The 18440-nt window shown below is 39.4% G+C and overlaps 1 protein-coding gene across 3 annotated transcripts in view; it reads left to right on the top strand.

Annotated features, from left to right (window-relative positions):
• Positions 1-3524: 3524 nt before the first annotated feature.
• Positions 3525-18440, top strand: part of LOC129722409 (ATP-dependent 6-phosphofructokinase) — a 48204-nt gene continuing 33288 nt past the window's right edge. For all 3 annotated transcript variants that reach the window (XM_055675816.1, XM_055675815.1, XM_055675817.1), the window contains exon 1: positions 3525-4108. In XM_055675816.1, the coding sequence (XP_055531791.1) occupies positions 3959-4108 (150 nt within the window). In that variant the 5' untranslated portion in view covers positions 3525-3958. The remainder of the gene's footprint in view (positions 4109-18440) is intronic.

Raw genomic sequence — 18440 nt, 5'->3', positions numbered from 1 at the left:
TTACTAAGGGAGCTCGGCGCAGGTGCCAGCCCAGAATCGTGGTACGAAAACAAAATCTGACTCGAATCATAAAAATGTTACGACCAGTTGCCGTAATTGGCAACTTACTGGAATCGGCCCCAATGGGCGGGTTAGTGCATTTTGGATGGTGGGAGCAGCACTGCTCGCTCCGTCGGAGATGCTTCCAGGTACTTGTGGCTTTTGCGAGTAGTCGCCTGCCCAGTGTCCGACTCCGACCCTCACCACCCCTAGGCGATCTCCCGCTGCTGGTCCGGGACTGTCGGGTACTGTCAGTGGTCACGCACATATTGCATGACCTCGGCGATCGCCACGCGCCGACCCGTGGTGGCATACAGTCTGCCTGTCCAAAGCAGTGAAGGTATTGGGTGTCATATTAACAAAAAGGGCGACAAGTTGGAGTGCTGCAATTACCGGGCACTCACTCTACTGAACGCCGCCTACAAGCTACTCTCCCAAATACTCTGCCATCGACTATCACCATTTGCGAAGCAGCACTACTAGGCGCGGTTCATGGGCGCCCGCGTCACCACGGATCAGATATTGGCGGTTAGGCAGGTTACGCAGAATTCCGTGAATACAACATACTCACAGTCGGTTTTAAATCGGCGTACGACACAATCGGTTGAGATCAGCTATGGCAGATTATATACGATAACGGTTCTACGGATAATCTGACACAGTTCGGCAAGTTGACAACAGATCGGGTAATATGCGTAGCTCGAGTTTCGGGGATACTTTCGAATCTCGAAGTGGATTACGACAAAGTGGTGGAATATAATCCTTACCGTTTAACATCGCTTTGGAAGGTGTGATATGTAGAGCGAGATCGACACGAATGGTACGGTGTTCAGCGCTTTGGCTTCACCGATGACATTGATAAGGGACGATCCATTAATGATGTCACGCAAAATTTGGGAAAAATTAAAATTAAAACCATCAATATTTAGTTCCTCTTCTTCAATCAATTCGCAATCCAAATCTTCTCCCCATGTTACAATAACCAAACTTTTTTATTCACATTTTGTCACAATTTTTGTATCGGTTTGATTGAGAGACACTCAATATTATTTAAATTGCGCTGTCATTCATAAATGAAAATGCACGGTAAAACAGAATTAAAGAACATTATGCTTTTTTAGCGAGAAAAAAATTGTCATTTATTTTATCTAAAGCAAATCTTAAGCAAAAAAAGAGATCGTAGAACTATAAATGAATGATGCAAATATTATAAATAGTTCTGAGTTGATCTCTGTGGTAAGGTATGTGACATTTTTATTTATTTTTTTAGTTGAAATGTGATGTCACACTCAAGCTAACCCCTCCTCTCCCATATGTCACAAAATGTCACAATAATTGAAATCCCCTCCCCCCCCCCCTAAACGCGTGACATCATTAATGAATGGTCCCTTAGTGATAAGTACATGAGAGAAAGAGGTTCCAGATGAGACAGGATCAACCTCCTGAAATCGAGGTGGAAGACGAGTTTGCCGTCGCGCGAAGTTGATCATCTACAAAACCCTGATCAGACCGGTAGTCCTCAACGGCCTCGAAACATGGACCATCGTGGAGGACCAACGCGCTTTTGGCTTCGAACGAAAGTTACTGCGTACCATTCCCGATGGAGTGCAAAAAGAAGATGAATTATGGCGGAGCCACAAGTTGCTTCAGCTGCTGAGAGAAAAGCGAAAATGGGGAGACTGAGGTGGTGGGTGTGTCCTAAGAATGTCGGACGACAGCGCGGTGAAAATGGCTCTTGATAAGGACCTGACTGAAGCGAGGCGACGAGCAAGGTGGCTGAATCAAGTGGAAGACGACCTGCAGAGGCCTCCGCAGGCGACAGGACTGGCGAGCTGTAGCCGTGGACCGAATTGAATAAAGACGACTTCTTCGAACAGCAAGTAACACTTCGGCCTGGAGCTAACTGGTAAGATAATGCAGGATTAGATGGGTATATCCTAGGCACTTAAACACTTTAATTTTTCTCAAGAGTATTATTTATCTTGTATAACCTGGTGAAAAGATTGCAAAAGATTGCTGCATGCATCGACATCAACACCCAAGTAGAATATTCATGAGAAAACGGTCTTTCTGTGCATAAGGTGGGATTAGTTAGGCGTAATCTATTTTTAACTGCTTCAACCAGGCCAAACCATTATTGGGGACTTCTACAGATGTCAATTGATGCGTTTGATCCGAGCTGCGTTTGATCATAGAAAGGATCTGCAATGATCGACACGACAAACAGATTTTTCCTCACGGCAATGTCAGACCTTGAGTTGCAAAACTCGTGAAAACTTACTTTCAAATGTTGAACATCATTTTCCATGGTTTTTATTAAATCTGATCTATAGAGCATAGTTTTTAGAAACAACATTTCCACAACATCGAAAATACCGAAAACTGCAGTGATTCTTTCTTCAAATTTAAAGAAGAATTATTCTAAGATTGCAAAAGTAGTGAAAACTATACTTTAAGTTTTGGTTTTTTTTTAACCCTCTAGTGCCCAAGTTAATTTCTAGACGGGCTTCGGTAAAATCGCTATAAATCATTGTAAACACTTTTTAAGTATTTATTGAAGCTTTTAAGAGGTTTGACTGAAGCCCGCCAAATGGCGGCATTGGGCACTAGAGGGTTAAATCAACCATTTAGCATTGTAATAAACGCTTCAAATGAGTTACAGGTAGTACAGGGTAAAACGATTTTGCATATAGTAACAATAACAAGTGATTTTAAATACGATAGTAATAATACGCGAAAGGTTTTAAACGGTCACTTTATTTTTGAGAATCACTCAAACCATCTTCAACTTGAAAATTTTGGAATGAGCATTGAAAAATTGAAGATATTAGGGATAATTCAAATCCACCGGTTGCTTATCGACGCTCTTGCCGGTTTCCATGCTGCGCTGACCAATGATGATTCACACAGTCTACCGCCTGAAGAACCACAATTTGAAGTAATATTACGTCATCTTCTTAACATTTCAATCGTCAATATGATATACCGGATTATAAGTCGTTAAATTGTATTTAGAATTACAAATAAAAAAAATTATGTTTAAATGGACCACCAATCAGCCGCTATTTGTTTACAAGGGTTACAAGCGCACCTCATGTTCTGTGTTTGGTTTGTGATTGGTGAGAGAATGTAGGTAAAGCTTTTCTTCCCAAACGTCAAAAAAGCTCTCACAGCTGGCATTTGCGCATTGTAAACTACACTACGCGACGTGTCCACCGGTTTCGCGAAGATTTGGTTGAACTGTGTTTTAATGAAACAGTTTCGTTAATTATTTTAAGTGAATTATCATTCCAAACACTGACTAGTAGGTTCAAACCGAGTAGATTGTTTTATTTGCTTATTTTAACGACTTCGTAGTTATAAACGGGCTTCAAAAAACAGAGATTATTCGATCGAAACATCTGAGCCCAGCTCATTTCGCCGAGTGTCAAAACCGTACGGCACGAATCGGAGGGAAGCTTTCAGCAAAGTCACCTTGAAATGTCATTTTGTGTAACCTTTGGGCGAGAAAAAAAATTCTTCAGACGGTGGTTTAATAACTCCAGGTTGCATCTTCAACAGTGCCACAGTATTTCGTGAGAACTTCGCTGGATTGAACTGATCGGTCGGCTAGAGCAACCTCAGCAGCGCTAGGTTTTGTGTCCATCGTGCTTCACTTGTTAGTGGATAAGATTTGTGTGTAGAGTGAATTCGAACAAGCCCGATAAGGCTCTTCGCGAACGACGAGTGTTCGAAGCAAGTCAATTAGTGCAAGTGATTAGTCTGTTACGGCACCGCCGACAGTGAACAAGTGCATTTCCTAGAAGGAGCTTGTATTACAAGGAAGCCTGCCTTCTGATTATAGTGATTGATACAAAGTGCGTGATCGAGAAGAAAAGTTGTGCGAAAAAAGTGTCTCAGCTTAGACAACCGCAGAACAATGGCAACCAAAGCTCCTCTACAACGGTTTATCCAACATGGAGCTCACAAGGGCAAAGCAATCGCTGTCTTCACCAGCGGTGGGGATTCCCAGGGTATGAACGCCGCGGTCCGTGCCGTCGTCCGTATGGGCATTTATGTGGGCTGTAAGGTAAGCAGATTGTATGCCTGTTCCTAGAATTGTCTGTTAAACGCAGCAGAAAATCTAAAAATACGTCCGCTTCTGAAGCGCGCCAACAAAATGAGGTCAAAGTATGCTTGAACACATCTGCCCCATTGACCATCAATTAAAGTCGTGGCCAGGTCAGACGCGGAACTAGCTAAATTTAATTCATTGGTATCAACATCACTTTCACTCAAAGGCAAATTATGTCTGTGAGATGATGGGTGTGTGTAACGTGACAACAGTGACAAGCAGGCCCATGCGTACTGCAACCGTCTCGGATTCAATGTCATTCTGCACTGATGTTAGATCGATATCGAAGCAAATTATAGTGATTCCAAACAAAAAATCAGCTCAACAATTCCAGCCTGTTACACATGGTCAGTTACCGAGAACGTGTATGCAAAGGAGGCACGCACGCACGCTCGGCTCGCATCGTCAAAAATTGATTAATATGGGAATTTTTATTTTTGGTACACGTGACAGACAAAATCGTTCATTAGCAGTCTCAGCACTGCGTGAAGAACGAAGAAAGGTCACGCGAGTTTGCCTACTGGCCACCTTGTCAAACCTGCCGATATTTACCTTTTTTAGTAACAAAAAAAGCCGCTTCAAGTTGATTCAATTGTACCAATTGACTTTGCGACCCACTCGAGTCAGAAAAAGGCGAAATTTATTGATTTATCGTACTTAATTGTGTTGCGAAATTAATACTACTCGAGATACAAAAAAATCTTTCGGGCTGGCTTTATGTCTAGCTGAAAGTTCTCGCTTTCAATATCATTTGTTAAGCAATCATATAAACTACGAATGATGCAACTGATAATAAAAGGGTTCAGAGATTTTGATGCTGCGAGCTCGATTTTTTTAAATAGGTATTTTTATTCGACAGTAGGCATAATTTCATGTTTACGTTACATGTTTTTATACACCAATTGTTTACGCTTGTAAAAATAGCAACGAGTCTGAGTTGACTAACGGTGTTTTGAGAACTGCTTGACGCTGAGATTAGTCGAAAGCGAGTAATAACAGCATGCATTTTGATCATCTAGTCGCCGTAATCCTGCAATGATTTCGTGGTCGTTATTGGAAATCGACTCTAGACTAAAGTGACCTGACGGCGCGCATTCCAACAAAATGCCCGGCTTAGAAATACGTCCCATGAAATTTCCCGCGTTCATCGAAAGTAACCCGCACGCCTTTGAAATGTCCCGTGGTTTCAGCAAAATTGAGCCAACGGTTGTCACATTTTATTCATCAATAAATCGTGCCTCTGACAAGTATCATTCTTCTCAATAATATGCCTCTTTACGTCTACGACAGCCAAATCAAAGCTGCCACAAATAGAATACAGATCCTTGCATTAATTTAAAAATTTTATTTTGAAGGAAGATGCAAGTGTATCCAGGAGCAGTGAAGGAAATGAAATGGTTTTGAGCTGATTGTTTTTTCATCTTGAGTTGTGCACATCATGAAGTGCACAGTTCATGACTAAAATTGTATCCTCTCAATACGTAATAAAATGTTGGTGCCTTGGTCACTCGGAGATGACAAATACAACAGTTGACTACATACAACTCTGAGAATAGAGTGATGCGCGTTGCTCCGTTGTAATTCTCTCTTCGTACGTGGCGCATCGTAGGAAAAAACGATAGCAACAAGCAAAAGAATAATTGAGAGTCCCATAAATGTTGGTTGGATTCAGCGTTGCCAGGTATCCAGAGCTAGCTGGATTATCCAGATTCTTGAACATGTATCCAGGTAAACAGCAATTATCCAGATTTTATTTTCTCTGTTCCGCAAAAAGGTCATCACTTCAATTTTGGCGCGAAATTTTGCAATTTTGTCACCTCAAATTTTGCGTACCCCAAGACTTTTATCCGAAAAATTATCCTTTCACTCCACGAAATGACTGCCAGATTTTTTCCAGATTTTTATTTTGCCTTTTCCAGATTTTAAAAAAAAATGCTCTGGCAACGCTGGTTGGATTGCATCTCGCATCGCAGTGACGCAGCAGCGATGATGCGGTGCGGTGATGATGGGAGGGAGAGTAAGTAGTTCGGAAGGTATTTTATTCAGCAGGTTTTCTATAGTAGCCAAACAGATACCCAAATGTGCTATGTTTGTTACCGAGAAATCATACGTTTGTTGTATTGCGTTGCAATTTCGTCAATGACATTACTCACTAGTTCTGTTATGATTAGTGAATGGAATATTTTCCTCATACTAATTTTGGTAGTAACGTTATGGAAGAGTGAGAGGGGATGGAGTTTTGAAAATCTTTGAATAATGCTTGCCTTGCTTTTGAACTGGTTCTGGATGCATTATTGCAGATTTTGATACTGCATTTCCACGTTTCAGTGCTGCGATTTTCAGGTTTTAGTGCTGTATGCCAATTGTGTTGAACCGAATATATTTGTACAGAAGTACAGAAATAACACCGAGAGGTAAAATAAGGCTTCTTTAGCAAAATCTTTAGCAAAAATTTGTAGAGGTTTGTAGAATTATCATTCTTATCAAACCTATGCTGGCAACGACATTTTTATTATCACTGGACTTGTTTATTCATACTAAATTCAACAAGGACCTTGGAATATAAGCATAACAACTCAGATCTTTTTTTCCCTTCCTTTTCAATTTTCTATATTTCTGAGTACAAATGACATAAAGTATTTACAGATCAAATTTGTAACGGCTAATTTAACAAACATATTTACCCTAGTAAAAATGTTATGCAACTTAAATCCAAACAAAATATGGCAAGTGTTTTTTACGTCTAATGCCTGATTAATACCTGATAAAATCTGCAATATTTTGCAAATCATTAAAACTTTTTCTATCTTTCACAACAGTTCGAAAAACATAGAGGAGAAACAATTGGTATGATAAAAAGCTCATCGAAGCTTTTTTCCTGATTGGTCTGATTTCAATTAGTCGAATGTTCGCGGAATACCAGTTCAAGAAACACTAGTTAGGGCCAACAATAGTGGTCTTAAAAGGCTTCGCGCTCATTCCACAGCCCTCCGACCGAAAAGCATTGCCACAACGATTATAAGGTTAGTTTCAGAGCTATATGCTCTGTACTGAAAACAGTTACAGTTTGAACCTTTGTTTTTATTTGTTTTGGAAATATTCGAACTGTTATTAAAATTTGTATACACTTGTAACAGTAAGGAAAAAATTCTTAATACATATTTAGAAGAAATTTGTTTTGTAAGTTCTCCGTACGTCACAATTGAATCAGTTGTAACACACCCTGTTGACACAGTGCGGTTCGATGGTTCGATTTTGGTAACATATTTATTTGCTTTCATTGACCACAGGGGGTTTGTTTCTGAAAAGTTGGTTGGGTTTGTAACGACAGATGTTGTTTGGCCATAATGGGTCAAGTAGGAGAAACATGCTGTTAGTGATAAATCAAACGGGCCCGTAACATCAAAATTGCACAAAAGCTTGAAAACTCCGAAATTCAAAGAGTAGTAAATCTAGAATTTGTTTATATTAAAATGTTGATCTGACTTGACACCAACTAATTATATGTAAGGAATTACCCATCGTGAAAAAGTTGAAGAGGTTGTTTATTAGACACGACCGCAGAGTTAACCTAGAATACGACAGCCTGTCTTAAGTCAATGTATTTCTTGCAATAGGTTTGGGAATACACTCAATGGGGTTAATCAATTTAATGGTCTCTCTGTTCCAGATGACGTTTACCTCTACAGACGGCACCGGTAACGACAAAGAACAACAGCAGAAGCTATGTGCAGCTAAGCAGTTTCACTTGACACCATATCCAAAACAAGAATGAAATTGTATTGTTTTGTGGCTGTCTTTTGTATCAAGTTGCACTGAGAAAGCTTAATTTAGGCAGTGGCTACGATGAGGGCCAATAGTGCATTCCCGGTAACCTAGGTTTAATACGAACAATTTTCTGCAGTTTGCAGTAGCGTAGATAATTTAAAAACTGATCGCTGCAAATAGTAGGACTTGAGCGAAAAATTATGTGATTCAGGTTCACTGGCGCAAACATTCTTCAAATAAATGTTAAAATACACTCAGTAAACTTTGAGGCTTAGCTGAAGTCAAAAGAGGTTAATAATGTTTGTCAATGCCATTTATTGACAACTGAATATTGTTTTTTGACATGGCAAATTTTTGATTTAGTTCTGAATGATTTACTGTGTAAAATCAACATGAGATGATTTATTTGAAACTATATATGATAATTTTTATCGCTATACTGCTAGTCACGCACGCTATATAGCTAGCCACGCACGCTGTAGATATGCACACACGCTATATAGCTAGCCACGCACGCTATAAACATGCACAGACATGCTATAGACATGCACAGACACGCTATAGACAAGCACAGAAACTATATAACCATGCACACGCAAGCCACGCACGCTATAGACATGCACGCGCTATATAGCTAGCCACGCACGCTAGCGACACACGCTATAAATAATCACACACGTTATATATGTGTACACACCCTATATATATACACCCTGGAAGATGGTGGCTTCTCAAACCACCTGGTGGTGCGAGTCTCATTTAATTTCTGGCTGTATTCACCCAACGATATCTGAATTGAATTACCACTGGTGGGGTCCAACTCAGATCAAAAGGGAGCCGAACTGAAAAAGTTAGGTTCTGCAGCTAACCACTACCGCCGCCGCTGTTGCCCGCTGCTGCTCCACGCCGCCTTTGCCCACTGCCATCGCTGCTACTGTCCGCCGCTGCTGCCTGCTGCTTGTAAACTGAGATTGCTTGAGGAGAAGCAGTCTCTTATATAGCCCAACGAGTGCATTCCTGGCTAACTAGGTACTCCATTCTGTCGTCCTTTTTAGGGAAAGGCAGCAAGCAACCAATCAAAGGTCGACTTTTACGTTTCGACAAGGTTCAACAATTTTCAATAGTACAATAGTTCGAACAGTCAGATTACAATTTTTCTGCATTTGGACGGTTGCTTAAATGATTTTCCAATCGATTGCTGCAAAAATGACGGAAATCGGTTGAAAACTGACTGAGTTTAGAACGTTTGAAATTGGACAATTTTCGTGACGCTCTCCATGTTTTCGGTTTTCGAAACTGGATCCCTGTATTGAAATTGAACCCCTATATATGTTGCCGTAAGACGTATTCTACGTCAAAAAAATCAATTTTGTCAATGATCAAGGAACAACTTTATTTGAAATAAAAAAGTCTCTCTCTCTCCAGCTCGGGGAAAACTAATAGTGTCAGAAGGATCGTAGCTCTAGCCCCGCAATTGTCCTGTACACTCAACAGTTGGCTGCGAAGTCTGTGTATAATAAACAGAAGTTCAAATTTCAAGACGGAATGTAGCACCAAGGCATTGCTTTACATTATCAATACACAAAATTTAAAATTGTTAAAAAAGTTGTTTAAGTTAATATTTCCGAAATCTCATTTTTTGTTATGAAAACACTATAAAAGGTTAGCTAAATATTTGTTGTCTGATCATGGCAAACTGAGAGAGAAAAAGTTACGATGGCAGTTCGTAACGTTAATGACTTTTGGCCGATAGCTACAATTTTCCACCGCCGTGCACCGGAAATTGCCATCCTCCGCCACAAACATTTGCCGAACTTTTTCGGATACATTATTTTTTCTTAGCCCTTTGTCCATCTTGACGCCTTAAGGGCTATTCCCACTGCTTCCGTTCCGGGACCGGGCCGTGGCTGTTCCGCGTGTCGTCCGGGCTCGTTTGAGATTGATTGCATGCGTTCTTATGAACGCATTCACACCGACGCGCCGTGCCCAGACCGGGGCAGCGTTGAGTTGCCGTCGTGCTGCCGCAGTGCGAGAGAAAAACTATCGTTGCCGACGATACTTTGTGTTGGCCGGAGAGTGCACGGAAGGCACTCGGGTGGATGCGTGTATGTTGTAGTGACATATTTCGCGCGGAGTGAGCTGCGGTATGAAAAAAAGAGAAAGACGTTCTTTCACATACACACATCAACATTTCTCAGCCAGAGCGCAGCGCGGGCACGGTTCAAGCACGGCGCAGTGTGAATGCATGAAAAGTCCCGGACGAGCCCGGTCCCGGCCCGGTCCCTGAACGGAAGCAGTGGGAATAGCCCTTTATACCGTCAAAAGCTTCTAACCAACTAGCAATTTGCACTTGCGCTTGCACCTACCAGCTACCACAAAAAAAAACCCCGTTGAGTTGAGTGAGAGTAGGAAAACACGAACTCTCTTTCTTGAAAAAAAAATCCCCATCATTGAGTAAATATTTACGATCCAATTTCTCTTATTCATTACTTGTTCATAACGCGACTAACTTTATATTCTCAGCTGTGCACATAGAGAATAACATATATTGCGTGCTCCCACGATGAAAAGTACATCGTAAGAAGGGAGGCGGAGAGAGTGCACCAGTAACGATTTTTTTTTTATATGGTGCTCTTTTTTTTTATTCTCGCTTATTTTCCGTCGGTCTAGTTCCGCCACTGTTGTGGCCAATCACCGACGCCCAGGGAGGCGACTCCACACCCAGGACCCTAACTCACGACTCGTTTATTAACGGACCGGCGCCAACGGCTTCACTTCCTCATGCGATGGAAGGCGTGATCCTAGAGATTTTTCGCCTCAGAAAATCTCCCGGTGTCGGCTAGGATTGAATCTAGACCAGTTGGGTTGGTTGTGAGTGGATCACGCCACCTCACAACCATCGACACCTATGTCGGCGGTGGGATTCGAACCCAGGCGTCGAGCGTGGCTGGCGGAGACGTTACCAACCACACTAGGCCCCCGCTCATGGTGCTCTTTTGTGATCTTCGTTATTCACCTACCATGGAGGTCTGTTTGCAAATGTGCGAAGAATAAGAATAACTCGCACACTGACGACGATGTCAACGCATCATAGGCTTGGTTTATACGTATTCATTAGTCGCTAGAAGCGATTTTTTTCCATCGGTGTCCAGGAGCTGGAAATCAACTCCAGATGTTATTTTGAAATACAGGGTTTCTGTAAATTAGCCTAAAATAACTGAATGCCACCCAGTTCAAATATTCTTGAAATAGGAATGATGTTGAATGGCGGAAGATGGTCCCACACGCCTTTTTGAAATACTCAATTACTAAATGAACTGCGAAATGTAAGAAATGATTCTAAATTTCAAAATATTGAGAAAAACGTAATCAAATGTTACGCTTGCAAAAAAGTGTTCAAAACGATTTTTTGACAATGGTCAATTAAGTGGAAAACATTGTTCTAATGTTTTAGTATTACCTACTCATCCATGTCTTCCGCATTTTACACAGTTCTGCTTGAACGAAACCCGTTGCCGAAAACCTGGAAAAAAAAACTGGAAAATCAGGGCATGTTAAGGAATTCATTTCTCGGTCAGAGAAATTAGAAAATATGAGGAAAAAATTGAAAAACAATCAGAGCAAAACTTTACAGCCGAGATTTTTTACTCAAATTCACTGAATAATGGTAATCTCCCACGGAATTCATAATCAAATTCTTTTTTCAAACACCCCTTACTAACACGCAGAGAATCCATCCCCAGGATACCTATAACTCGGTGACGGAATCGTGAAAGGAATCGCAAACACGACTCGGAGGATTCCCACTCACGATTCTGAGAGAAAGGGGGGATTTGTTAGTAGCTTAAGTATATGTGATAAATATTAGTAAATAATGAGTATGTGTGTCCAATCACAAATGGTGACTTCTCAACACTGTTAGAAATTTGTAATTTTAATTGTTAGGATTTGTTTGCTTTCGCAATTAGGACTTATCATTCGTAGGGATTTAAACCTACTTGTCAGAAAAGGGGAAGTAACCTTACAACTAACTTAATTGCTAACTTATTGGCTATAAAGAGAGCTTATCGTAGCAATTGAAGATTGCAACGATTTTCGTCGAAAATTGTTAATAATTTTATTTGACATAGCTTCTAATGGTTCAACACCAGTAAGTTTATGTAATTCGAGTGTACCAAACCAAGGAGGACGCTTCAAAATCATTTTCAGAATTTTATTCTGAATCCTTTGGAACATTTTCTTCCTTGTTGAACAGCAACTTGACCAGATCGGTACAGCATAAAGCATTGCTGGTCTAAAAATTTGTTTGTAAATCAAAAGTTTGTTCTTTAAACAAAGTTTAGAATTCCTGTTAATGAGAGGATATAAACATCTCGTATATTTGATGCACTTGGCTTGTATACTCTCAATGTGCTCTTTGAAAATAAGTTTTTTATCATAAATTAGTCCCAAGTACTTAACCTTGTCGGACCAACTTAAAATAACCCCATTCATCTTGACAACGTGATTATTGTTTGGCTTGAGGAAAGAAGCCCTAGGCTTATGCGGCAAAATTATCATTTGAGTTTTAGAAGCATTGGGAGAGATTTTCCACTTTTGCAAGTAGGAAGAAAAAATATCTAAACTTTTCTGCAATCGACTACATATGACACGAAGACTTTTTCCTTTTACGGAAATGCTTGTGTCATCGCAGAACAATGACTTTATGCATCCTGGAGGCAAATCAGGAAGATCTGAAGTGAATATGTTGTACAGGACTGGACCCAAGACTAAACCTTGAGGTACACCTGCTCTGACAGGAAATCTATCAGATTTTGAATTCTGGTAGACAACCTGCAGAGTTTGATCAGTAAGATAATTTTTTAAAATTTTGAACAGGAAAATTGGAAAATTGAAAGTTTGCAATTTCGCAATCAAACCTTTATGCCAAACACTGTCGAATGCTTTTTCTATGTCTAAAAGAGCAGCTCCAGTGGAATAACCTTCAGATTTGTTAGCTCGTATCATATTAGTAACTCTGAGCAATTGATGAGTAGTGAAATGCCCATGGCGAAATCCAAACTGTTCATTTGCAAAAACTGAATTTTCGTTGATGTGTGACATCATTCTGTTAAGAATAATTCTCTCAAACAGTTTACTTATTGAAGAAAGCAAACTGATTGGTCTATAACTTGAAACTTCAGCTGGGTTCTTATCCGGTTTTAAAATTGGAGTAATTTTTGCATTTTTCCATAATTTGGGAAAATATGCAATTTTGAAGCAGCAATTGAAAATTTTCACTAAAAATTCCATTGTGCTCTCAGGGAGATGTTTGATTAGTATATTAAAGATTCCGTCGTCACCAGGTGCTTTCATATTTTTGAAATTTTTAATAATTGATTTAATCTCATTCAAGTTAGTTTAAATTATATCTGCAGGTAAAAAATTCTGGGAAGAAATTAAATCAAATTGACGTGTGACTTCATTTTCAATAGGACTCACAAAATTCAAATTTGAGTTATGAACACTCTCAAACTGTTGAGCAAGTCTTTGAGCCTTTTGTTCATTGGATACAAGAAAACGTTCACCATCTTTCAAAACTGGAATAGGCTTTGAAGGTTTCTTAAGAATCTTCGACAGCTTCTAAAAAGGTTTTGAATATGGTTTCAATTTTTCAACTTTAGTCTCAAAATTTTGATTTATCAGAAGAGTAAATCTATGTTTAATCTCTTTCTGTAAATCTTTATAAATAGTTTTAAAAGCAGGGTCACGAGAACGTTGATATTGACGTCTGCGGACATTTTTCAAACGAATTAGAAGTTGAAGCTTTTCGTCAATTATTGGTGAATCAACTTTCATTTGAGCCTTTGGAACAGAATAATTCCTGGCATCAACAATTGCACATTTTAATGCTTCCAAAGCGGAATCAATATTCACTTCGTTTTGCAAATCAAGTTCATTATTGAAATTTCTCTCAATATGAGTTTTGTATCTTTCCCAATTAGCCTTGTTATAATTAAAAACAGAGCTCATTGATTCATGTGATAAAGAAAAAGTTATTGGAAGATGGTCAGAATCAAAGTCAGCATGTGTGATCAAATCACTACATACATGACTTTGATCTGTTAGCACCAAATCAATTGTTGAAGGGTTTCTTACAGAAGAAAAGCATGTAGGACTATTCGGAGACAAAATAGAATAGTATCCTGAAGAACAATCATTGAATAAAATGTTGCCACGGCATTCGCCTCTTCGGCCTGTTTGATAAGTAACTTTGACGTCGGAGAAAAACGTAGAAAGTTCTCTTTTAAAAATATTAAATTCAGAAGCAATAGTTACCACAATAAGTGGAACTTTCTCCTTTTTTACAGAAATTGCACTTTGAATAGTTTTACTTTCGAACATTTCAATTTCGCCGGCTTCTTGCTCAGGCAGAATATCATATAAATTTTCACTGCATAAGCTAGTTTCAGAATGAGATGCCTCTCTTTTTCTCCCCGTAGCGATGCGTGGTTTCTTTTTTCGTCCTGCCATTTCAGGTGATACGAAAAAAGTTCAAAAATAATATCAAATTGCAAGTATTGAGAGAGAAAGAAATAGGTAGGTAAGAGAGAAAGACTGATGTAAGTTAACTTCCAGGTAATCTTTAAAAGACACACTGACAAAACACAAACTTTGAAGCTATAGGCAGTCAAAGACCAGTCCACAAGCAACCGAAAATACGTCTGATCTGTCGGGCAGCTCAAGACGCACTGATGAATAATGGTAATGATTCGGCCTGTGTAGAAGCTATCTTTTTGTATCTGCTGAACCGCTTCAGTTTTTCAGATATTAAAAAAAAATTATCTCCAAGACAAAAAGATGTAGAAGTAAAGTGTCTTCGGCAAAGTTTTTCATGACAACATTATCTACAACTTAATAGTGAATCTCCACCTCAATAGATAATTGTACAAATTGTACGTCCTACGTGTGCAGGTGGACCTCCGAAGGAACTCAGAAGTTTTCAGATTTTCGTCCATATCAAAAGACACAAAAAAACAGTCACATTCTTTTAGGTTTGCAGTGCTTAAATCTGGTGATTGACAAAATGACAGGAATTATCGTGGCATCACTAGTCTTTCAGCTGGATTCAAACTGTTCGAGATTCTAGTTAGCGACGGCATGCTTCATTGTACTACGGATTACGTTTCCATTTCGCAGCATGGATTTGTGCCAAACCAACTAGAGTTTACATCAATGTGTATATCACATATGGAACGAAGAGCGCAAATAGATGTCATCTACACCAATCTGAAGGCAGCTTTCGATTGTATTGACTATTACATACTATTGCGTACAATATCACGACTAAGAGCATCACGTTACTTCGTTGAATGGCTGAGGTTGTACTTATTCAGTAGAATTCTACATGTGGAATTTGGTTCTTGTGTTTCGTCGCACCTCACTAATAAATTGAAAATTCCACTAGGCAGCAGCATGGGGACTTTACTTTTCGCTTTTTTCTTTAATGATGTTATGCTTTCTTTAATGAAGTAGGCCTGTGCTCGAAAAAATGCACCATTTTTATCCTTGTGTAACTTTTTTATCCGTGGGTAAAAATTGATGAAAAGCTGAGTAGAATTAGTTTGGAGTGTATAACAATCAGTTGGTGATTATTGAAACGTCATCGAAACAAGAAGAAAATCGCCGGAAAATTTTGCAACTCGTCATAGAAAATGCGACTGCGACAATCAGAGGATTGGAAGACAACTGGGAATTACCTATATGAATTAGGGTTTGCAATATTCCCGGGAAACGGAAATGAAAAATCTCAATTCCCGGGAACCGGGAAAAGTAAAAATCCTTAGCAAAAATGAGATTTCAAATAAAGTTTATTAATAAAAAGTTTCAAACAATCCTTTACAATTTAATTATCAATTGATGAACAAAATTTATTCAAGTTCACTCCAGAAATTCATGAACAATCTCATCAATCTATCAATCGCCTCAGATCCGCTGACAATTTTTTGTTAGGCCCAAATAATGTAGTTCCTTTCTATAAAACTTTGCTTAAGATCGTTGAATCACCGCTGGTGTCTGATTTCTAAAATACTTCTAAATCACCGATTCCAGCTCTTACTACATTTCATTAGAAACTGAAAAGTCCAATACTTTTAGTTTGTTGAAGATAAAGTTGAGTGTTTGGCAGCCAGATTTTAGAGCATTTGAATGCCTTCGTAATTAATGTGAAATCGCGGCCAGGACCCAAGTTACACTGACTGAGTTTTATTAATTTATTTATTTTCGGTCGCATTGATTTACGGGTTTCAATTTTTTTTTATCAATTTACAGGTTTCAAATTTTTTTGTCAATAAACAAAAAAAAATCAAGCAACTATCCGCTTAGTAGTAAACTCACTAGCGAAAAAAGACATGAGACGAAGAAATGTTTTCTTAATTTATCCTTTACTGAATAAGACAGCACATTAAGCACATAATTTGATATTACACGGCAAGCAAATATTGATCGTCGTTTCAAGCAAATATTTGCTTCGTATAACACTTCTACGACGTAAGTTTCGTGTTTTGATACGATATTTAGTTTTATTGCAATATTGTATGGAAAATTTTCCGAGGAGCTCGGGAATTTCGGGAATCAATATTCCTTTTCCCGGGATCCGGGAATCCCGGGAAAAGGCAATTCCCGGGAAATCGTTTCCGGGATTGCAAACCCTAATATGAATTTGTTTCGGGTAGTAAAATCGTTTGACGACCGAGCGGCGGGCTGGAAGTGGAAGAAAATCGAAAACAGCCTGGGCTTCGTATATTCAAGAGGCATGATCAACAATAGGAGGGCGGCCAAATCCCGCGCAAGAAAGCTGTATCGAGAGTTGTTAACTAAGCCTATGTGTATGGTTATAGATGACGAAACCTACATAAACGCAAGCGCAAAGCAGACCATAACACCGTAAGGAAGAAGAAAGTGGACAAATTTTGTCAAAAAATACTTGCTCTGGCAGCCTATATGCCAATGCGGTAAACTGAGTAAACTGTACATCACTACGGGCACTATTAACAGCGAAATTTACCGCACTGAGTGCCTTCAGAAGCGTCTGTTGCCCTTCTTGCGGTCCCACGGAGGGGAGACATAATTTTGGTCGGACCTGGCATTATGCCATGACGCGCAATCGACGTTGGATTGACACAGAGACAATAACGTTGTTTTTGCACCAGAGACCACCAAAACCTCGAATTCACCAGAGATTTGTCCGGTGGAAAAATTTCGGGCTATAATGAATGGCCAAAGTTCGAAAACCACTCATGCAGAGGCGGTTAAAGGTTTTTGCTAGTATGCTTACTTGTATTTATAGGTTATCATATTTCGATAATTACATATGCCCGGATATTAGGGATATTAGTGCACACGTTGCACAGGTGGTCCCAACGCCATTGCGTTCTTGGTGTTTGAGAACGAGTTTGAGTTGAAGAAAGAAGGGATGAAAATGACTAAAAAGGTCGGCTCCACCATTGCACAAAATGTAATAAGGGGTCTGAATGGTGCGGGCGTTCAGCGATGAAAAGGAAATTTAATTAAGTAATTATGTCGAAACATCATTCATATTTATAAGCTTTCGTGGGGGTTTTTCGGCCTCGCAGTCTTTCTGGCAATAAAACGATTTAATATCTTTCTATCATCCGACGTTTCGGTGTATGTTGCACCTTCATCTGGGAATTCTGGTTTTTAGACAAGAACAAGAACAGTGTGAAAACATTAAAATAACAAAAACTATAGTATGCGACAAGGTCCCAGCACACGATTCGACCTGGAACGGCTCAAGGAAAAGACGGCCCTCCTACAACACAGTATCGAGCGGAATCATCAATTCAACCTAGAAAAAAACAGAAATAATTAATCATCACACTCGAAAATCAGCGCTTCCTATTCTAGAAGTCTGTGAGATTGTCAACACCAGACATGCAGTAAACAAGCGGTCTGACGTTGACAATTTGAGCTCTACATATGCAGGCATACTACACACACTCCAGAAACAGTTTCCAACACAGAACACATACACATCAACGAATGAAACCCAATAGCAAATTGTAACATAGAGCTGAATAGCTAATGCGCAGATGGTTTGTACCTACTGCTGATCCACTGCAGTTTTGCGCTCAGTATTATATCAATTTGAGTTGACGGTTGAAAAAAGAGTTAGAATAGTGTGTGACAAAGTTCGAGTGATCAGTTTGAATTGTTGCGGATTTGAATGAAGAGTTTGTGTGACTGATTTGAAGTGATTAGTTGAGATTATTGCGGGAATGAATGTGAGGTTTTTGGATGCGTTTTACGATTTTAAGAATTTTAATCATGCTATGTTATAGATTGACACCATATAGATTAAGAAATAGGACAAAAGATGCTTATGCCGAAGCTTGTTTGATGAGAACGTTTAAATTTTCTGTAAGGACCTTGTCGCATACTATAGTTTTTGTCATTTTAATGTTTTCACACTGTTCTTGTTCTTGTCTAAAAACCAGAATTCCCAGATGAAGGTGCAATA

This window comes from Wyeomyia smithii, chromosome 2, assembly GCF_029784165.1.
Source record: "Wyeomyia smithii strain HCP4-BCI-WySm-NY-G18 chromosome 2, ASM2978416v1, whole genome shotgun sequence".
Classification (NCBI taxonomy): domain Eukaryota; kingdom Metazoa; phylum Arthropoda; class Insecta; order Diptera; family Culicidae; genus Wyeomyia; species Wyeomyia smithii.
The sequence above is the reverse complement of the archived record's forward strand: the minus strand, read 5'-3'. Positions and strand labels throughout refer to the sequence as shown.